The sequence below is a fragment of the Aythya marila genome, assembly GCF_965140915.1.
Source record: "Aythya marila genome assembly, chromosome: Z".
Lineage (NCBI taxonomy): Eukaryota > Metazoa > Chordata > Aves > Anseriformes > Anatidae > Aythya > Aythya marila.
Window position 1 is genome coordinate 75,528,086 of NC_139080.1, and position 22,959 is coordinate 75,551,044.

The 22,959-nt window shown below is 39.8% G+C and overlaps 1 protein-coding gene across 6 annotated transcripts in view; it reads right to left on the reverse strand.

The window, feature by feature from the left end:
* PALM2AKAP2 (PALM2 and AKAP2 fusion) overlaps positions 1-22,959 on the reverse strand; it is a 263,158-nt gene that overhangs the window by 119,491 nt on the left and 120,708 nt on the right. For 2 of the 6 annotated variants that reach the window (XM_082783186.1, XM_082783181.1), the window contains exon 7: positions 20,950-21,654. The exons of the other annotated variants lie outside the window; for them this stretch is intronic. In XM_082783186.1, the coding sequence (XP_082639312.1) occupies positions 20,950-21,654 (705 nt within the window). The remainder of the gene's footprint in view (positions 1-20,949; positions 21,655-22,959) is intronic. 6 annotated transcript variants of the gene reach the window in all.

Consider the following 22,959-nt stretch of genomic DNA (forward strand, 5'->3'; position numbering starts at 1 on the left):
AAACTAATAGGCTTTATGAGCAGAGATATTTCATGCACCAAGCACAATGCAAATACCATTGAGAGACAGTGCCTGGCCTAAGGCGTTTTATGTACACAATGGAAATAAACAGATGGAAACACAAGCAGAGGCTTGTTCGGTGCAACTCAAGTGGAATAGGACTATGAATCCCTCTTCCCTGATTCTGAGCTTAGTTCTGTTTTTTGGATTTCTATGAGAATTGCTGTTGGGTGCTCAGCTCTGCTTAGAATTATAATGGGAAGCATATTCACCCTCTAAATAAACATTTGGGGAGGGCGCACAGCAGGCTAGCATTTCCTTATTTCTGTGTTTCCCTTCCCTCTTGATGACTTCAGCTATGGGGAAGCTGTGAAACAGTGTGGGGAGACTAAAGATGTACCAAACCTTCCCCCTTCATCTTCACTTAGGGGCTCTTTTCTTTCCTTTTTAGTGGAACAGTGTTTTCCAAATGGTTCCTGACTTGTAATTTGTTATTTTATTGTGTCTATAAAATGAAAAAGTAGGCCATATCCTGATAAAATAGGATATTGCTTTGTATTGGCAGCTGTGTAATGACATCTCTGGCTACTGTGGATTAAGACATATTGATTGCCCTGCCAGCCTCTGTCAGTGTGCTCTTGCTAGAAGTCAGTGACTTGGGTAATCTTCTCTGGAAAACTGTATAAGTTGAGAATGAGTTACCAGAATATTGCAGAAAATAGAAAAGGAAAAGAAAAAAAAAAAAGAAGCAACAAAGGAAAACAACATTTTTGTTCTTGTGCTTTTCTGCCCTCCACAAAAGCATGAAGTCAGAGTACTGCTTGTACAAGGAAGCAGAGAAGACGTCTCTCTAATGCAGTCACGCTTCTGCTGTGCAATACCGCAGCATTTCTCTTCTATCCCATATCAATGCACTAGCACAAAGACAGCCATAAAGCAGTAGCAGATAATCTTTCTTTGGCTCTGAGTGAGCAAACTGCTCAACACAGCCCAAGCTATAAAACAAGAACTGGGCTGCATACACTGCAGCTCCCAATGCCAGTGATGCAGACTGATGGGGCAACAGATGCTTTCCAGACCCCGGAGTTGGTTGCTGGACCATTGCCAGACAGAGGGGAAGTCCTTGTACATGCAAAAGGTTTTGGGACAGTAGTTGTCCCCACCTTGGGAGCAGGAGGGTTTTACTGGAGCTCCCTGTATCTGAGGAGCAGAGCTCCCTGCTTGGGAACGTTTGGGGAACAGTGAAGAGACATATCAGCCTTGGAAAATGTTTCTGAGGAATTGGTTGGGCTCTGACACTGCAGGCAGCCACTTTGTTTCCTTCCACCTCAGTTCCTCATTTTACATGTAGTAGTAAATAGGGTACTTCCCTGCCGTAACAGGATGCTGTGACATTTCATTGCATGAATGTCCATGAAGTGCTAAGATACAGCAACATTTGGGGCTGGGTGAAAACATTATTAGCCATGCTATACTCATGCACTGGGTACAGGAGCTTAAAAAGGCTACATCACATGGATGGCTTTCATGTGGTATAACTGCACAGTCTGCACGCCTATTCTGCAGAACTCTTATAAGGCAGTAACTCCTATGATGAGAAGCAATATACACTTAAATACTAACTTTGCCTTGTCTTAAAATACACACTAAATATTAAGATATAACATACACCTTTGTCTTTCATATTTTAGAAAAGTGTCTTTCATACTTCAGATATTGAAGACCAATTCCATTCAGTTCACTTATTGCCTGGAATTAATGAGGATTATTACACAAATGCCTAGATTGGTTGGTAATTTAGCAAAATAACTCATCAAGTCTGTTGCACAGGCACAGATGTTCTAATGTGAGATGCTGGCACTTGGGCTTTCACTGTATTAAGTTGTCATTGACATAGTAATGATTCTTGAGTCTAGCTTTACAGTACGTCAGTTGCTCAGTCGAAGCTTGTATGTGTAAACATACTGGCTTCACTATTTTGCCCAAAACCAAAAACAGTCTCCTGAAACCACACATTATTCCAAATGTGGTCATCTTCATGATCCTGGTAGTTTTTGATTAATCAATTTCTGGGAACAGTTCTGATGTCCTTATTTACCCTGTAACCTCCTCCTTCTCTTGAATCACTTATTCCAGCAACACTACTACACCTAACACATTAGCCCCTCATTCCCCATCCATTTTGCTAGCTGCCAGTCACGTATAACTGAAACTCTATATATCTTGCAGCACAAGGTGTCATTGATAAAATAATTCATGTACTGTACAAATGACAATTTGATTCTAATAAAAATGAAAGAGGAACACTAAATGAAGAGGAACTTATATTAAGCCACGCAATGTTCCTAGTAATAACTAATCCAAATGTCACCTTAATGTTTCTTTAGACAATTTGCATGTTCAAAATCTTCAGCAATTTTGATCATGCTTCTGGGCACACACGGATGTAACTGCAAAACCTTGAAGGTGGGTCAACAAATTGCACAAAAAGCAACTGACAAAATTGGCAAAAGTCTGTGTAGGCAGAGATATAGGAAGTAAACAATCACCAAGGAAAATTTTCCACATATCTTCATTAGATTATCCCTTATGGCTATGCTGGAAGTTGTTGTTGTTATTATTATTATTGTTATTATTTTAATAAAGATTTGATTGCCAGGCTGAGGTCTCAGATCTCTTTACTAGGAGAAAGGAATGTACTACACTATCTGTATGTATAGAATTAGGAGGTTTTTTTTGTTTTTGTTTTTGTTTTTTTTTTTTTGTTTGTTTGTTTGTTTTTGTTTTGTTTTTTCTAAGTCTGGAAACTTTACAACATATTCAGAACTTCATGACAGCAGAATAGACATTAAAAATTAACTTTTCTCCATGGAAAGCAGGTATTTTTTATTACTAGTATACTGATTTAAATTTATGGTTTATGTAGTGTAGTACATCATTCCATGTAGGCAGCTCCTTAGCTTGTAATTTTTTTAGGATCCAGGCCTGCAAAGATTTGCACACACAGATTTATTTTATATCCTGGTCCCAAGAAATCAGTAACAAGACTCCCATTGACTGCAGTGGAGACAGAACTCCAACTGCTGCTTCCAGAGAGGGTAGTACTGCACAGCTGAACCTTTACCAGATTTTATCAGATACTGGGTCTGAGGCCAGCATTTTGATATGTGTTATCATATCTTTTCCACGGTTGATCTGTTCTTGCCACCTTCTAGGATACCTGTGATGTACTGAAAACAAAAAAAGAGTTATTTTCTCAGGGACCTTCAGATTAGGTAGATCTGAAAAACCCAAAGATAAATATTGACAGAAGGAGTGACTGTTGAGTATTAAACACAAATATTTTTCTGTAAACTCAAGTCTGCATTTGTTGTGTCAGGAAATGGGGATTGTCTACACACACATGGAAACACACAAATGTGGACACACATGTGCACAAGTAAGAATTACTCTTTGTGACTATAATGTTTCTGCCCAGTGCTGATTCCAGCATAAAGCTAATGTAGTTTTTGATTGAAGCCTGCAAGACAAAACTGACAAGGTCTTGGGCTGATCTTGCCCCAACAATGATTAGTTTTAAACCCAGACAGAAAATGGTAAGGAAGTTTCACATCTGGAGACCTGAATGCCGTCGTTTTTATTCTGGCTGAAGCTGACTTTTTGTCTTTAGGTCTATGGACTTGTGTAGATCAGCTTGGGGTATTCTCTGTTTGAAGTTAATGATATAGAGATGCTCCTTGTTTGTCTACACATCTGGTTAATATCAGGTATGATGTGGACCTGATTAACAATTTGGATGAGTCCACACCAAATCACAGGTACTGGCTCACCCATTTCCTAGGGAAGCCTGGGTGCAGGTTCAGTTCTAAATCATATAGTGTCTGTCACCATTGTCCAAAATCCATGTCTTGCCTAACACTGAAGTCTGGGTTTGGCTTGGTTCCTGATCTTTGTGGTCTATGTGCCTCTTTACTCTGAATTACAGAGACAGCACATCTGTGTTTGGGCTGTGATAGTTCCAACCTAGGAAAATCTTGTTACAGGCTGTAAAAAAAAAAAAAAAAAGGAAAAAAAAAAGAAAAACAAAAGAAAAACAAGCTTTGTAGAATGTTTCCCAGGTTTACTTTTGTCTACTGATTTCCTGCTTATTTTTTGCTTATTGCAGACTAGATGATGTATTGGCCACTTTCCAAAAAGGAAAACCCTGATTTGCCCTGTTTTGTAAACGGGATGAGACTTCCCTGAGGGATGCTTGGCAGGCCTGACCCCATATTCAGCATCAGTGCTGCAAAAAGTTGGCTTTTTGTCCACCTGTAATTTATTGTGCTCCTTGCTGCTGTGGACACACCTAAACCAAGCTGCTAAGCAATGCTGTCAGCTGTGCAAGTAAACGACCTCAGCAGTTAATGCCAATCATCCATTCTCATGTTTCTCAAATAAATCAACAAGATAAAAACCCTGTTGAATCTTTGTCTCCCGCAGAGAGGAGAAAATCTACAGTTACGACTGAAGTGCCCCTCTTTCCTTCCCTCACAGGACTCCTTTCCACCTGTAGGTCCAGCTTCTCCTTGCCTGACTTGTCTTCAGCTCGGTGGAGCTGGGAACGTCGGTCATGCCTTGTGTGATTAGGCACACGTCTGTCTTTACTACCTCCATTGCCAGAGCCAGAATAGGAATGTAAGTGTGTTGAGTTACAGAAAAATCACCCAGTTTACAACCTGTTTTGGGGAGTACTGACACACTTGGTATACACATAGAAAGAATTTTGTGCCCTGCTTGTTCCAGGTCCAGTTTTCTAACCTATCCTCATTATATGACAAATCAGCACATGAGTCTTGAATTATCTTGCAGTGGTGTTAAGACTCACACAGACACGTGCATTTATGTGGGCAGAGAAGGTTGGCTTGCTCTTCGCAAAAGCACATAGATTTTATTGTAACGGAATTTCTCCTTAAGGGCTCTGTCTCTGTCTTAGCAACTCTGTCTCTTTAACTCTGTTGTGTTCAGTGTTAATTACCCATACCAGAACAGGCAGAAGCCACTAGAACTGCTTTACTGGAGACAGCCATTATAACACAAACTAGTGCTCACACTGCTATCATAAGATGCACAGTGTCTCCAACTAAAAACAAGAAAGACAGATAAATTGAGGGAAATAACTCAGGTGATGTGTCTAAAGAGTGAAGCAGTGTCTCTAAGTAGTGTCCAAATTTGAAAAGCTTCTGTCTTTAAGGCCATGTCTTTCTCTGTAGAAAGTATTCCTCTGATTGCTTGTCACCTTTGAGCGCTCTCTGGAGGGCCAGGGCAGCTTGCAAGGCATTTTTTCCCCGAGCACAAACATCTTATTTTCTTGCCTCTATGTTGCCTCCAGCCTCTTGACTCAAATTTACCTTACTTTATACAGAGGAAGTGAGATAGGGAAGGTTTGTTTTGGGTTCCGACCTTCTTGTCTGGATGACATTTTTCCTATAGACTTCAGTATTGACTAGGTTTTTTCGGGGGAAGTCAGAGAGCTGGACATGCTGAGCAGAGGAAGGAGCAGCACTGACAACATGCAGCTGTTGCCCAAGGCCAGCTCTTCTCTATCACACACAGTTGACTTGAAATTGTAGTGTCAGCCTTCCAGCCCTCAGTGAGGAGTGCTGTGCTGGCTAGAGCCAAATGAATTTTCCCCTTGAATCCAAACAGCAAACTCTTGTTCAAAAAAACAAACAAACATACAAAGAAACAAACAAAAACTCTGAGAGAATGAATTTGGGTTGAAATCCACTAACAATTTGTGATGAAAAAAGGTTGGAGGGAATATTCAGATAATGTCAAAACATTCATAAAGTATTAGAAATGAAATGTTGTTTTTTTTTTTTTTTTGTTGTTGTTGTTTGTTTGTTTGTTTGTTTTGAAGTGCCTCCAACACAACAGTTTTGATTGAAACTTCTGAATTTGAAAACACACACGCACACAGACACACACACAGGCACAGACACAAAAGTAATGGCTTTGATTTTGAACAACTAACCAACTCAGAAATTTTCATAGAAAGTTTCAGTTTGGGTTAAGCATGGAAGAATTCCCTGCTTTGTTTTTTTGATTGTTTATTTTCACCAGTGAATCAGAACTATTTGCCTTGCTCCAATGCTGCCAATATTCTCAGGCTTCTCCAGATGAAAGAGCACACAGTCATAATTTTTTGCCTCCTTCCCTGTCCAATATTATTTTGGCTGCCCATGCTCCATAGGGACAATGCATGGTTGTCTTCCAAGCCATGTGGGGAAGGGCTAAGAAAGGTAACTCTGCAAAACAGAACTTTTGGAAAAGAAGCTCTTATATGAAAAGGAAAATAAAAAATAAGACCTGTAAGTAAAGCTACGTCAGCTTCTCTGAGGCACTTAACGTTTCACAATATTTCACTCACTGCCCAATACTCATCTCCAAAAAGGAATTTGCTTTAGAGGATGGCTCATCTGTGAAACTCTTCTGCTGTTTCCATCTAGGGCTTTGTGAAGGATGTTCAATGAAATGGGATGATATGGGCAGATCCAGTGAAGTACATGTGACTATTCATACTACTGAATTTAAGCATATGTCTGGCTCTCTTCTCTTATGGCAAATGTCCTTCCTGGGTATTCAAAAACTAGACCTCAGTGCTGTAAACAGATCTGATAACTGAAGTTCTGCCCAGATCAGGGGCCTTCCTGAACGGAAGACCTTGCTTGTGTGCCAGTTCTCTTCCTTTTATGAGACAAGGCAATCACACCTTAGATGCTGCCAATGGCACATAATGAACTTCCCAGAGTAAGCTGGGAGTGCTTTCTTTGGTATGCAGATCACAGTCTGTGCTCTCCTCCCTGCACTGGTTATGTACAGCCTGAAATCTCCCCAGCACCCAGGAAACCAGCCTTAAAACAGATATTGCATTAGAGGGGATCTTTCAAACTAGTTTTGGTACTGCTCTTTATTTCTAGCACTTTGTGGCAATCTCTGCCATGACTGAGTTCCCGCTCAGGCAAAGTGAGTTCCCTGGGCTGGGTCAGGGCTTGGTGGCCTTGATCCTGAAAGGACATGTGGACTAGTTTGTAAGGAAGGGGCTGAGTGGCCCTGCCTTCACTATTTGCACCTCTTAAACTGTGAAATCTGTCTTTTTGCATCAGGCTGGACTTGATCCTTTTTGACCTATGGAGTATAGGTGGACTTGTCCAGATGCTGGATGAAAGAAAAGGGTTTTTAGTCTTTTATTTCTTCTTTCCACTGCAGATACAAAATACTCTGAACACCGTCTCTGGCTTTCAGCATGGATGTTTCCCTTGTAGGAGCTGTAATGAGTAAAGGACATAGAAACAGGCAGGCTACAGCCTCCATGGTAGGTTTGTTTACATTTGGTGACTGTTTGGCACATTGCAGAGATAAATCTGTAATCACAGCATTTCCAGCTCTACAAATTCTAAATCCTGACATATAAAGTAAGTGAAGAATATAAAGTGTGTGAGGTTTCAGCAGCTTCTTTGTCTGTCTGATTGTCATTTATTTATTGCATTCAGCGCTGTTTAATAATCATGTCTGTAGTCTTTTAAATGACACAGAAAGGGAGACTCAGAGTATCACAGATCTGCAGGGCTTATTCATGCTGCTAGAACATGTACTTTGCAGATTTTCTTCTCAGCCAGGAAGCCCAGAAACTACAGCTTTTCTTATTTTTGCTTGACTCCATGAGCTGGAGATTCAAGAATGACCCCAAAAAGCATGAGGTCTGCAGCTCAAGTTGTATCAGTAAAAATGTGAATGACTTATCTCATGTTAAGGGCTGCTTACTTCCCAGGCTGGTGTAAATGGAAGCCATCTATCTTAGTTAACTTTCCTGATTTACTAACCCCTGATGACCTTCAGCTTCTGTAACAAGAAAACCAGACTGAAATAGCCACAGTGGAGAATTTCCAGATGTCAACTCTTTTCTCTGTGTGCAGTTCTGCATGTGTTTACTGCACTTGGTACTTAACAGCTTCATTGCTTTGCCCATCTCCCTGGCAACTGAGCCATACTTAATGATATAAAACTGCTAAAGTCAGTCAGCAGAAGGAAACATTTACTCCATCGCACTAACAATTTCTCTATGGACTCCTGTTTCTTTAATAATAAAAATGCTTCTATATCTTAGTGTGGCATATTAAGAAGAAATGTCTAACCACACAACAAAAGCTGAGCAGCACAACAAAGTGTTGAAAAAAATGCCAGGGCTATGTAATCTGTATGTAGCATGCTCCAGTGAAATGTAAATGATCAAAGTCTTCTGATGTTATTAAAGAGTACCCTTCCACTTAAGCCTAAAGATGCTTAAGACCACAACATAATGCTGTCTAGAGGTAACCACTCTGGCTAAACGCAGTACAGTCATTTCAGTACGGGGTTATGCTCAGTTGAATAGATAGCTTCTGTCTCAGCAAGGCTAATTAACTTAACCAACACACACCCCTTCCCTCAAAAACCTACCATATTGCTCCCAGTGCTGGAGCAGACTCATCTATAGCTGGAGGGAATCTGTAGCCAGTGATGCATTATACACTATGGAAATACTCAAAAAGCTGAACTGGTTTGTCATGTCTGAGGAGGTGACCCATTTTTCAGTTCCTTTCTTCTGGGTACGAGCCCTTTTTATCCTCCTCCACCTGTTCCTCTCTCTTTGTTCTTGCATCTACAAGCAACCAAACATGCTACTGCTAAAACTAACTTTCTTTTTCTTTCTTTCTTTCTTTCTTTCTTTCTTTCTTTCTTTCTTTCTTTCTTTCTTTCTTTCTTTCTTTCTTTCTTTCTTTCTTTCTTTCTTTCTTTCTTTCTTTCTTTCTTTCTTTCTTTCTTTCTTTCTTTCTTTCTTTCTTTCTTTCTTTCTTTCTTTCTTTCTTTCTTTCTTTCTTCCTTTCTTCCTTTCTTCCTTTCTTCCTTCCTTCCTTCCTTCCTTCCTTCCTTCCTTCCTTCCTTCCTTCCTTCCTTCCTTCCTTCCTTCCTTCCTTCCTTCCTTCCTTCCTTCCTTCCTTCCTTCCTTCCTTCCTTCCTTCCTTTCTCTCTTTCTCTCTTTCTCTCTTTCTCTCTTTCTCTCTTTCTCTCTTTCTCTCTTTCTCTCTTTCTCTCTTTCTCTCTTTCTCTCTTTCTCTCTTTCTCTCTTTCTCTCTCTCTCTCTCTCTCTCTCTCTCTCTCTCTCTCTCTTCTTTCTCTCTCTCTTCCTCTCTTCCTCTCTTCCTCTCTTCCTCTTCTCTCTCTCTTCTCTCTCTCTCTCTCTCTTTTTTTTTTTTTTTTTTTTTTTCCCTCCTATATCATGGCAAATCTGTCATTTCCAGCAAATGCCTGACTGCTGTGAAGGGCCTGTTTTGATTGCAGCATAGCCCGTGTTTTCTGGTTTGGCAGTGCTGTTGTAAGCAGATTCTCTCCAAGAACTGTACAGCAAGAGGACACTTTGGGGTGTTGTATACACAATATGTGCTCCATATTCTTGCAGCCTTGTTAGTGCAGACACTAACAGACTTATCACTGCAGCACTGAGTGTCTAACTATGCTAAACTGCAGTTGTAAAACTGAGATGATAAAATCTGGGCCCAGGAAGGTAGCTAGGTGCCTGCTTTTCCTGTCAAAATCCAGGGGTTTTTGTTGTTTCTACATACCTTTGTAGATGTGGAGAAGAGGGACTTTTTGTGAGGTCATGCTGAGCCCTGTGGAGCAGCAGCAATTGGAAAGGATTTTTCCCAGCACCTGGATGAACACCTTCACTGCTGCTCGGTAAGTCCAGAGAGATCACTTACAGTGGGAGGAACCGCTGCTTATAAAAGGCAGAAGCCTATTTCATTTCTTTCTAAGACAGTTGAGTGTCTAGTTTTGCAGGCCAGTGTCTGTGCAACAACATTCCTCTTCCTTCCACATGATTTGGAGAGACCCAATGTCTCCCTCTGCCACCTGATAATTCCCCTATTCCCTTTTGGGCTGTGTGCTGGGAAGTTCACTCCTCCAAGTCTGATACAGCAAACCCTGCTTTTATTCATGCATCTCCTTCCTAATCGATCTCAGCTGGGAAAGTGTTTGCCATCACTTAGACACTTTTGATGAAGAAACAGGTAGATTTCTACTACAAGTGAAAATGGATGGTCACTTAACACTTTTCAGCGCTGTGCCATATCCAGTTCTGTAAACTCCTCTAGGCAACAGACTAGGTTTCCACCAGAGACAGTTACAAAGGATTTGTATGTGAATGCACACAGCACAATGGGCATCTGAGCAGACCTGCTGTGGCAGATGGGGAAAGTGAATGGCAGTCTTGGGCACCAAAAATCGTTAGTAATTTTTGTTACCTTTTTATTATTCATATATCATTCTTATAGCCGATAGCCTTAGAAGTTTCTTTCTGTAACCTTAAAATTGTGCAGTGTGAAGCACAAAGTGTTGCTGAGTCAGGATGAGTTTTGAAGAGTCCAGGGCATGTTGTGAGGGTCCCACAAGAAACTAAAGGGACGTCTGAAAATGAAGTACTTCACTTCCACCCCCAGACAGACTAATGAAAGACACTGAGTGCTAAACTTTTAGAGTATACCTCTATCTTCCTTCCATTACTAGGATACAGAACTATTAAAACGAAACGAAAAAGAAGAAAAAAGATGAGAGGGTTGTCCTCCTACACGCTGAATCTGCCTTCACTGCATTAAGTCATTGACATCCAGGGAACCCTCCAGAAGAGTTTCAGGGAGTACCACACTCTCTCACCATCTGCTAAGCATTTCCTTTCTTCCTACATGCTATGATGGTGGAAAAAAAGGGAAAACATCAAACTACCATATTTTTTTCTTGTGGTTTAAAAAGAGGAAGTGCATATAAATATTTTGATTCCAAAACTTTAGTGAGAACAGCAATAACAAATGTTGTTCCGTCTGTTTTTGTTGTTTCCTTGCCTGATTTGCTTTTGTGCAGTGAAGGAGTTTCCAGCTAAAAGCCTTCCCATGGCTATTCAGTTAAATGAGGCAGGATGAAAACTAATAGTTTTCATTGAACTAATTTCATTGAACTATTTCATTGAACTAATAGTTTTCATCCCGCCTCATGGAGCATGGCAAGCACCAGCAAATGGAATGTATACCTGACATATCCAAGTGTCTGCATTCAAACTAGTACCCCTTGACAACACATCTGTCATTGTACACCCTTCACATGGGCACCTGTGCTAGATGAGGGTGATAATCCTTCCTCTGGACATATTGAGACACCCTCTGAACTAGGAAGGTCTTTGCAAAACTAGAGACATTTAAACAGTGTAGCTGTAGTGATCATTTCTCTCAGCCTCATCCATTTTCTAGTCCTCTGACGGCATAAACACACCAGTTCTCCAGACATTCGCAGAGCATTCTGGGACAGACAAGTAACATTTTCTCTTACTCAAACACAAGCAGGAAAAAGATCTTGAAGCCTTGCCTTCTGTAAAACTTTCAGGACTAGATTACAAAGCAGCTAAGCAGGGCAACTGGCCACTTTCACTTGTGTACTACTAAGCAGCACAGCATTGCAAAGGCTCAGATATATGCATTCACATACATTTATTTGGATGGGTATAGGGTAAAAGAAGCAGAGGTACTTACATAGCAATGTACTTACGAAGCAATGGGCAATTTGTGGTGAGTTTCTTAAATGGATGAGTCTAGGCTGATTTTTTTATTTATGAGAAGGATGCTTACAATGCTTGGCTGTGTATCTATCTTATCACTATTCTAAGCTTAAGTAAATATAATATCTTGGGAAAAAGAAATAACAAATATATATGTATTTTTTTCTTCCTACAAGTCAGACTACGTCAAGCTTCTTCCAGTCCTGAAATACCGAGGACACTTTCTGCAATAAGCCTGAGAGAAAACTGTACGCTGTTTATTTTGAAAGTCATTAAATTCTTTAGTGATTATATCTGAGGACTTGTATATATGGTATGAAGTACTTCCCTCAGTTGGGAAATAAGCTGACCTGGGACATACTGCCTTGCTGATCAAATTCCAGACTTTATTTTCTGCAAACATGAAAAGATGCCGTGTGATCCTAAAGCAACAGGGTCCATGGCAAGCCTGGCAAACTACCAGTAAGAAGGAAAGGGAAAGGAGAAATGAGACAGTAACAGGTATGACAAGTTAATATGTGTTGAAGTATTTAAGAGAAGTGACAATTGGATCAGCAGGGCACAGCAGTGGAGGAAAGAAAAACCATCAAACTGTGGAGTTAGTCATTTATTCCTTTTAGTGAGGAAGGCTGCTCCACTGTGGCATGTCCTTGAGATCACAGAGAATCTTGAAGAGTAGTAGTTAGAAAGAAACACAGTAAAAAGACACAAAGGTAGGCGCAGTGAAAAGGCAGATTTATTTACTAGTAATACTGTACAGAGAAAAAAAAAGAGAGAAGCCACAGTTACAGCATGGCTGTTGCTGGCAGTGTTCTTGTTTTATTTATTTTTGATTTTTTTTGTACTCTTTTTTTTTTTTTTTTTTTTTTAATCTGAAGAAAAAAACATAACAGTCAAAAAAGTACACTTCAGGTTACAAAGTACAGCAGCTATCCCCAGCAATTCTAATCCAGTGTTAGCACAGCAGTTTTTCCCCAACAAAATGGGTTTTTATATATACATTAGCTCACAAAGAAAGTGGGAGACTAAAGCTTAAAAAAAATCTCAACCACAACCTACATTCACCATAAAAGCTGCATTTTACACAACATTTTCTTGGACCCCTATAAAGAGTCATTTGTCTATGGATTGAACATGGCCAGGAGGGGCAGGAAACCTTCAGAAATGTTTTCTTTTGCCTTCGTCCTGACCTGCTCTTGCTTGGCTACCTTTGCTGTACAGATTCAGTGGCCACTGGAAATACAAAAAGCTTTGAAATCAATTTATCTCCTCTCTCTGCCCCTAAGTGGTGCCTACATCCATGCTTGCAAAATACAGGGATAAAATTTGAGCTCATCTTAAGTTAAGCACCTTAATCATAGGTGTGGGCTGATCTTACCATATCCTCAAAGCTATCCCCTAACCAGCACAGTGCTTAAGTATGTGTTACACTTCAAGCAAGTGCTTAAGGTCAGTGGAGCTTAAGTGCTGTGCCCAGCTGGGACTTTATGAGGTTGCACAGAACCCTCTTTGTTTTTGAGTTCACCTCTCTGACCAACACATTAATTTGGAGGGATACCAGGAGCTTCTTGGCAGCTAGTTTTATTGAGAATGTCTTTGCATGCTGGATCAGTCTGTGGGGAAGTTCATGTTTTTTCCTGGCTCCTTTAGCCTTCTGGTAGCAACCTGACAATTAGGGGGTGGCTTGCCTTCTTCTCCCCTAAGTGGCTTCTGGGTGCACTTGGGCATATCTATCTCATACTGGCTTTGAGTACTTAAAGCATTCCCAATAAAATGGGAAGAAAGACAGAAGGTCTACCTAAACAGCAAAGATTTAGTGAAACCCTCTGTTTAGGCAATCCAGGGGATGCCAAATGAACTGTCAAGGAGTGCTCCTCTGGTATCAAATTTGTCCTGTGAATCTAGGAAAATGCAGGAAGAAGTCCAAACACCAAGGACAGGATACTGTCATTTCTTTTAGCTTGGTTAAAACTCAAGTCTCTCTTTTCTTCCCCCTGTTTTTGCTTATTGGAGACCACAAAAAGTGAAGCACAGAGAGGGGAAAAAAAAGGAGCAACTGAGCAATGGTGTTCAGAATGAGAGCAAGTACAGTCACAGGGGACAGGCAGAGTCCGGAGCAGAGGAGTGCAAAGGGGAAATTTTGGAAGAAAAACTCACACTGCTTCTTTTACATTGTGTTATTTTGTAATTTGAAATTCATCCCCACCCTCTGCAGGGCACTGGGGGTTTTGCGAGTGCCCAGAGGACATTCATCCACTTTCAAGCACAGTCAGCCAGGAGATCATGTCCTAAACTCCTCTCTGCAGAAAAGTGCACCAGTTTCACAACACCATTTAAAAAAAAAAATAAATCTATCTAATTTAAGGAATGAGAAGACACAGTTAAAGCAGCATTAAGTCTTGCTTGTAGCAATATCATTTAAAGGCAAGACCCTATAAGCATTTGTTCATGTGCTTAAATTTCACTTATCTGGGTCATCCTATTAAATTAAATAGGGCAGCTTGGGTGACTTATTTTATGTTCATGGGCAAGTCTTTAGGTTTAATAGACCTACTGAAAAGGTATTCGAGATCAGGTCTAAGTCAGTAACTTACAATGTAAGTTATGAATGTACAAATATATGCAAACTGGTGGACTTGAGTTACTTAGGTCATTCTATTTAACTATTGATTGATTGATTGATTGATTTTTCTATTTCTAGAAGCCTTTAAAAAATCTAAATACTCTTTGAGAAAAATGTGGGAAAAAATTAGAGGAAGGTTTTCAATACAATAACTGCAAAAAAAAAGCCCCAGATAAGAGAAGTTTTTGCAACCTGGGGGGAAAGGATCAGAATTTTTCAAAAATTTGTCCTTAAGAAAAGTGGCCTAGTCTTAATTCATTGAGCAGCCTAACTTGAACTACCACAGGAAAAAACTTTATATATTTTGCAAGACTTTTTGAACCCATGAGGAAAAAAGCTCAGTTTTGTAATGCTTTTGATTTTAGACAAAAGTGGGATGTTTTTAAAAACTTCATGCACCCTTGTCACTATTTACAAGCTAAGTTATTACTATATGTTTATATTACAAGTTGGATTTATATTCTTTTTGGACTAAATGACAATCCAGTCATATTCTAAACATAATAAATTCAGCCATTTTATACAATTTATTTGTTTACATACAAAAATTACAGTCCGCCTTTTTGCTGGATGCTGTCATAGCCTGCAATCTCCGATTAAGCTCAGAACTAAAGTTTACTCTTGCTGCCCAGAAGGCTCATGAAACGTAATCTGAGCAAATCCTAAACTTTCTAACAGACAGAGAAAACTGGTTGAAACTGAGTTTAAAAAAATAAGATGCCACATTTCAGCCCGTGGGAATATCCACTACTTTGTCTAAATTATTTTGTTACTCTTTCCAGTGGCACTATCTCTTGTATTTTGAAATCTCATGTTGGATAAATTATGACAAAATGAAAAAAAATATAATTCTCCCTTTTAGCCATACCTCTCTATTAAATGTAGGTAGTTATCACCTGCCACTGTAGCATTCTAGATAAAGTTATTTGTCTAGCTATAGAAAGCATAGGTACATTTTTTATTTTTTATTTATTTATTTTTTAATAAATTTATTTCTTTAGCTGTGTTCATAGCAGGTATATTGGATTCTACTCTTGCAATGTTACTCTTTAAAAAGTGTTGTGATCCTACTTCCTGGAGAAAAATGTGGTTAGGTCTACAAAAGATCCCAAGAAGCTGGGCATTGTCATCAACATATGAAAAAGTTCAAAGGCTCAATGTCACTGGTAGGATGATATTCAGAAACTCAAATCCTGATTTAGGATTTGTATCTCATTACAAAAATATTTATTCCTTAAAAAAATACACAAATGTAAAATACTACATATTCTATTATATCCCCACTTACTTTCCAAGTATGCCATTTGGATTTTGGACTAAATCAAAAGGTAGAATACATTTTATTTCTCTAGCAACTCTGTATGCTATCTTTCTGCTCCCGTTAAGTTGTTGTATTTCTAATTTTAAGCATGAAGAACTGGTAGTGAACTTAGAATGTCTGGGGACTGATATAATAGCTGTCAGGGAAGTCTTACTTAATATTTTCTCATGAATACTACTACCATGGTAGCAATACTGACTCAGGACCTGATCCTACCAGATGCTCAGCACCATTTTATTTCATGTTTTTCTTAGCAGAAGTAGCAATACTCAAGAGTTGGCCTCTAGGTTTAGACCACTGTGGGCAAACTCAGCAGTGCATAAAATTTGTACAGGTACACAAATAACACCCAAACTATACTCTGTGTTAGTCATTCATGCCCTTATCTTGCAGACACCTACACACATTCCCCCTGTGAATAGTCCTGTTGGCTTAAATAGGTCTACACACAGTAGAATTAGGCATATGCATTTTTGTTTCCAGGACTGAGGTCTTTTATTGCACCAGTAGAGGTATGCTCCATGGAGAAGGGCTTGTGCACACTTCTCTTGCTGGGGATTGAAAGATAATGTTGTGTTTATACAGCTTTGGAATACAGCCTGCACTTTTTGGAAAAAAAAAAAAAAAAGGAAAGAAAAATACAAAAAGAAGGAAACCCAAAAGTGCTAAGGCAAACTGTCAAATGGCACATCATACCTACTTGTCATTCATTTAGATAACATCACAAAGGCAGACCAGAGGAGTTCTGTAAACATATACCATACAGTACATCAGCCACAGGAAAATAAAAAAAGAAAATAACCCTGTAATTCTTTTCTTTCTGTATTGATATTATTGTAATTGAAAGAGATTGCCTAGCCACTAATCATAATGTTGTGTTTTCTGATTTGTATTTTTCTGTTAAAAAAAAAAAAAAAGAAAAAAAAAAGAAAGTTAAATGCAGTGGTTTGCAAAAGAAACAGTCCCTAAATGTAAATGAGGGACAACATAGAAAGATGTGAAGTGGGTTCATAAAAACTTAGAAAATACAAAATATAAAAAATTTTAATAGGTTACTTTTCCCAGTCTAGGAAAAGATACACTGAAAAGAGTTTTCTTGTTTTCTTACAAAAGTTAAGGCGAGCAGTTTGTTGTGGCAAAAGTCACTGAACCAGTTTCTGACTCTACTTTTTTGTATCCCCTCATTCGGAAATTGAAAATGTACATGTGATGGCATAAGTTAAACAGACAGGGAGTTTTCTCAAAAAAAATAAAATAATAATAATAAAAAAAAACCTCCCATAGTGATCCTTACAAAATCTCTCTCTGCTTGACTGTAGAGCAGACCTTTTCCTTTGTGTCTGATTGTGCATTTATTTCCACAGGCAGCTTCCTATCTGAGTGCAAAGGGAAAACTTACCCCTTCCAAAGCCCAGAGAAGCCCTGGAAACCAGTTTACATTCATCAGCCTGTGCTAACACATTTTAATTCCTATGCCACTTGCTGCAGTCTAGTTAGTGGCTAATACAGACAAGCCAATGTCCAGGCAAGGCTGTTGCACTTGTGGAGGAGAATGATTGGAATAAGCATGTTTCAGGCAAAGTAGCTAAAGCCCTCTGAGTTCAGACTGATTTGCTTTTGTTTTGTGTTTTTCCTGACCTTAGACATGGAACTACCTTTGACCAATAAAGACAAACCCTTTGCAGACACCTTTAGGGTTGTTTTTTTTTTGTTTTTGTTTTTGTTTTTTTTTAGTTATTTTTTTGATTTTTTTTTTTTTTTTTTTTTTTTAGATCTATCAGGGCCTGTTAACCATGGAGTTCATATGAACACATAAAAAAACAATGGCCTTCCTAGGCACTCAATGTTAGCTACAAGTACTGAGCAGTTGGTATTTGGCAGGTTTAAGGTTTAAGGCTTGTGCTCTACTTCTAACCACTGAAGGGCCACTTCTGAACTCTTACATGCCACCGGCTCCCCACCACGTTGTGCCTCAAATGGTGCAGTGGTCTCAGACACACTCTGGCCCCAGTCTCAGCAAACATCTCCCAAAGCTGGCCACTAAGGGAGTCATCCCCAAAATGCTGAGCATGTGGTAAGCCAGAAGATCATCTGACGGGAGAACGTTGGTGAAGAGACATATGGACAGACCGGATTAGGAGTAGTACCAGAGAATGTCCAGAGTCAAGATGACACTCCAAGTGTACCAAGCAGAGGGCTTTGGGAAACATGTCCATAGGGCAAGGAGTGGTAGGGGAAAAATATTGGGCTATGAAGAGATGGGGAGGATCACACACATGAAGATCACATGAAGATCACACACATCACACACACATGAAGGCAGGATCACACACAGAGAAGGAAGGACTGGCTGGACCAGGAGAGGGGAAGCAGAAGATGTGTTTTTGAGGTGAGGTGAGGAGGCCCCAGAGTGAGAGAACTATTGCAAAACATGCCTGTGGGGTGCCTGCTGGCTGCTGAGTGGGCAAAGCCCAGATGCAGTGGCTTTCATGGTGCAGGAACAAGGTGGAAATGGTTTTACTGTCCCACCTGTTTGTGTCACAAAGTTCTTGCAGTGCTTTGGAGTCTTAAACATGCCCTGTCAAAGCCTCCGCTATCTCTCCATCACACAATGTCTGGAGTGAATGAGACCATGGAGAGGTGACTACAGCTGTGTGGGTTAAGTGCTCCTCAGCTGAGTGGTGGTGGCATCGCCTAGCTTCTTGTAAATGCACAAAAAGCCCTGAAATGGTGTTGGTGATGGTGCCAGGGTCTGGGCTACCACAGCCAAGATAATGAGTGGTGATGTGATGAGCCAGGAGAGCTCAGACCCCAGGGGTCACCTCCCCACACCTTGGCATGCTAAGCATGAGGACAACCTCATGAGGCCAAGCTGAGTACATCAGTGTTGAAAGCTCACGGCCTTGGTTTAAGAAATGTTGAGATTTGTAAATATTTAGCATTTCTAGAAAACAAAACAAACCAAAAAACCACTCACACCAAAAAAATAACTGAAACAGAGGCTGCTTATTTCCAATATAGCTTCCAACAAACAGCCACCAGACATAACTGTGACAACATAGGACCTTGCACCCTCTGTGATAAAACTGTTAACCACATAAGCCTGAGTCAAGTGATGATTTGCAGAGTTTATGTTGGTGAGTTTGGCCCTCCTGTCATCCAAAAGCCCCACCGGAGGCTGAGGGAACATGCAGAAGTCTATTATGCATGAAACCAGGCCACTGCAGCAGATACAGAAGCCAGCATAATTTCTGCAGGTGTCATATGGATGTGGCTGTCTTTTCCTAATTGCCAATTCCTTTATTATTATTATTTTCTGTCACCTGAGCAGTGGTGTAAAGTTATGTTGACCAGCTCCATATTGACAGCAAAGTGATCTAGCTCAGAACTACTTTTTGCATTTTTTTTGTGTCTGTTTTTAGTGTGCCTCATATTACCACTTTCATGAGCAAGTGTCTTTTTTACTGGCACAGAAAGAAAAGAGTACAGAGCAAGAACTCTGTTTAATCAGATGCTCTGAACTAACAGTTAATGCAGTAAAAGCACCATCCAAGAAAGAACAGAAATATTGTGGAAACCACCTCAGAATGAAAAGAGGCTTTTTGTTGTTTTCTTTCTTTCTTTCTTTCTCTCTTTCTTTTTTTCTTTTTCTCTTTCTTTTTTTTTTTTCTTTTTTTTTTTTTCTTATGCATTTTTTTTCAGTTGCTGTTATTAATTTTTAAAGTCTGATAGTTTCAAAGACACTTCAAAATAATCCTCAGTATTTTTAACACTACCAGAAAATACAAATCCTGATTTTTAATCTCACTTCTCTAGTTACAAATCTATACTAACTCCACTAGAGTGAGTGGTGATGCACTTAAGCAAAACTGATGTGAGACAAGAATCAGGCTCATAATATCTTGCCATGAAAAAGCTGGCTGCTTTTTCATTATAGTTAGAAGAATCAATGGACCAAGAAATAAAGAAATATCTACAGATTTTGGATGCCTTCGCCTTTTTACATTTTCACTTTGAGGTGTTATTAAAAGGCCTGATTTTCAGAGGGCAGATGAAGGAAATTTTGCTCGAAATCAGGCCTGTCTGAGGTGTCCCACACTGGGAAACGAAGCATCCAAAACCACCAGCAGTTTGCATGTTAACTGTGAGGCTGTAGGGTCTTCTCCTGGAACAGCTGCTTAAACAAAACTCCAGTGGGCGTCCATGAGAGTTTTGCCTGGGTAAGCACAGCAGGATCAGACCCATCACCTGTCAGTGCTTCAGTGCACTGGAGGTACACTCTCTGAGAAATAATATTTTCCTAAGAACTGCAAAATAAAAATCTGGCCCTGCCCCCATTTCCAGCACTGAGAATTTCATCACTGAATTCAGTGGGAGCAAGGTCAGACTGCAAGAGAAGATCATTTTTGTTCTACGGAAATAGTAAGCAATATCTCTCATCTACTGGAGTTCAGCAGGAAAACTTCATGTATAAACATTGGCAGAGTTACTGAAAGGCAAGTAATTAGATCAGTGACTCCATTTCTGTTGGTGTGACAGCTGCATCTTTTTCATGTCAAGTTAATTTCAACTGTAATTTAGGGAGATGAAGTACACATACAATACTGTAATCTGGAAGATTTATATAAGGCAAAATCATCATTCATACATTTTCTAGAAAGAATAATTAAAATCCACTTTTGGTATCACCAATAAGCAGAAATGGCTGATGGATTTTTTTGACACCGCAAACTAAACTAAAAAGTTGCTATAAAATGAAACTACAAAAACTTTTCAGGAAGGACTTATCTGAGTTTTAGCAAATTAAAACAGTAAAATGATCTAAGCCTTCCCCTGAGAAATAAAAAATAGGATCTATAAAATAATGTTTAAGTGTGACTTTTATCTTAAAAAAGAGAAGCAATATTTTTTTTAAGGCTCTCATATCTGGCTGCTGTGAAATTCAAACTCCCCAAAAATCCTAGGAATCTGATTGAGCCTGCCAGATATCTAAAGAAAATGTAAAAATTGTTTTCATTATATATATATAATATATATATAAAAATCAAATAAATATGAAAACATTTGTTCCGTTTCCCATTTATCTCTCACTCTGCAATATTAAGGAAAAAATAAAATAAAATATAATCCCCAACCTCTCCCCAAACCCGAAAGAGTACGTCTGATGGGAAAATAACCATGTGTTCCTCTTCCTGAAGAACTAGAAATCAAAGCAACCCAACTGCAAGGCAATGGAGGCATTCACTTCCAGTTCACAGTATTGCAGCTAGAAGTACATTGAGGTCTAGGTAAGTGACGGAGCAGGAGCTGCCTGGAGCAGGGAAGGAGGAGGTGTTCACATGACAATACAGCATTGACAGCGCTTTTTCTTTTGTGTACCTGGGGCAGCTTCCAAGGGCAGGCTCTCTTCCTTCCCCTCAGGAGAGGAGGGCTCTGTCGTGTCCGACAGGGGCCTGCCAGAGACCAGCTCAGCAGCGTTTCCATCCATGGTGGAGACATCCGTCACCGTCTTCTCACGCAATGACTTCTCGTCGTCTTCGTCGATCAGGACTAGCTCTGCTTTGATGGTTTCATCATAGCCCAGCACTTTCTTCGTTTCCTCTTCGTCGTCAATGTTCTGGTAGCCCATAAATATCATTGTCACTGGCTGATCCGCGCTGGCCTCTGGAATGTCGCCACCGCAGGGTTTGTCTTGGGGCTGAGGGTTCACAGCATGCCCTTTGCTGGGTTTGTGTACCATTTCCAGCTTTGCCTCCTTGAAGAGCATTTGCTCCTTCATTTGGCTAAGGTTTCCATCGGCTACTGCATTTCTGTCTGACACAGTCATTGTTTCAAACCCTCCTTTTACACTTGATTGTCCAGCTTTTTGGATAAGTTCATCTACGTCCTTTGAGCTTAATTTATGTACTCCATTTTCTACCACTGTGCCACCAGAGTGAACCTCATAGACTACCTTGGTACCATCATCATAGACTTTGAATCCTCTTTGATGGGCCTCATCTGGGCCAATAGGTGAAGCAGAGACAATCTTGGTCTCTCCTGTCTGTTTGTCTTTCTCCACATTAATTTCCATGGTGCACAAAGCTTGAATGAAAACAAGAGAGGAAGTGCATGTTACAACAAAAAAAGCCAGTGAATGGTTAATTGCCAAACAGACAAAGAAAACTATGGTGCCCCTTTTCCTACCACCTGCATCTAAAAGGTCAAGTGTGCTACGTTAGAAGTGGGATGCAACACTGTGGACAGAGGTCGTTATTATTTTACAGTCCTTATGCAGCTGGAGGCTAGGCATACCTGTGACAAATGGGAGATAATCTTCCAGCTCACCCTACGTGGAACTGTCTCTGATCAATTAGGAGCACCAAGAGCACGTGGGTTAGGTGTATTTTAGGCAAAGGGAGGTGACAGCATGCAGGTTGCTCTCAATCTTTCCATTCTGATCTTGACTCAAAATTCAAAGAGAAACTCTTCTACAGCAACCTCTCTACTCTCATCCTTTCCTATCATCAAACCACAAGTTAGCTGGAAACAACTTTTATTTGATGCAAGTAACACCCAGACTGGTTTATTATCAATGCTTGATCTTGTTTAACTCTTCCATCCGTAGCACTCAGAACATATTAGAGAGGTGGAGAAACATTGTTTACCCCTATTCTACAGTTGGGAAAACAAAATCACATAGGAATGGAATTGTTTTTCCCATAGATTCGTGGCAGGGCAGGTCTCAGTTTCTACACCAAGGCATCGTCAGTGACCTCTGCTTGCAGGTTAAAAGAATGTATAAAATGACCATGAAATGCTCCCTCCCTTTTTTGAATGAGACCCTATGCATCATTTCCAAAGGGGTAAGTTGAAGAAATTAACCAACTTTCAAAGCATCATAAAACAATGAGTAAAAACACACATGTGAGGGATGTTGTTGAAGAATAGCAAAGAAACTTTTCTAGCAGTTAAGAAGGACGCAGCAACAAGACAAAAATAGTTGAGACCACACAGTAGGAGTAATCTTCATTGCTCTAGCCCCTATTTTGAGATATAATGGTATCTCACTGGTATCGCTTTTCAAATAAAATTGTACAAATTTCTTTTTCAAATAAAATTGTACAAATCACTTTTCAAATAAAATTGTACAAAGGTCTCACAGATTTTCCAGAAGGGTTGACCTGTTTAAACATTCCTGGAATACAGATGAAGATGCTTTGGTTTTTGGACAGACATCCACAGACACTTAATTACAAACTATCACAAGCAAAGACACATGTTTGTGAAACTTTTGGTGACCATTTCCACCAATGAACCTCAATGGTATAACTATGATTTGTCTTACCTGGGTACACCAGAAACTAATGTCTTGGCTTTTTTTTTTTTTTTTTTTTTTTTTCCCCCAAG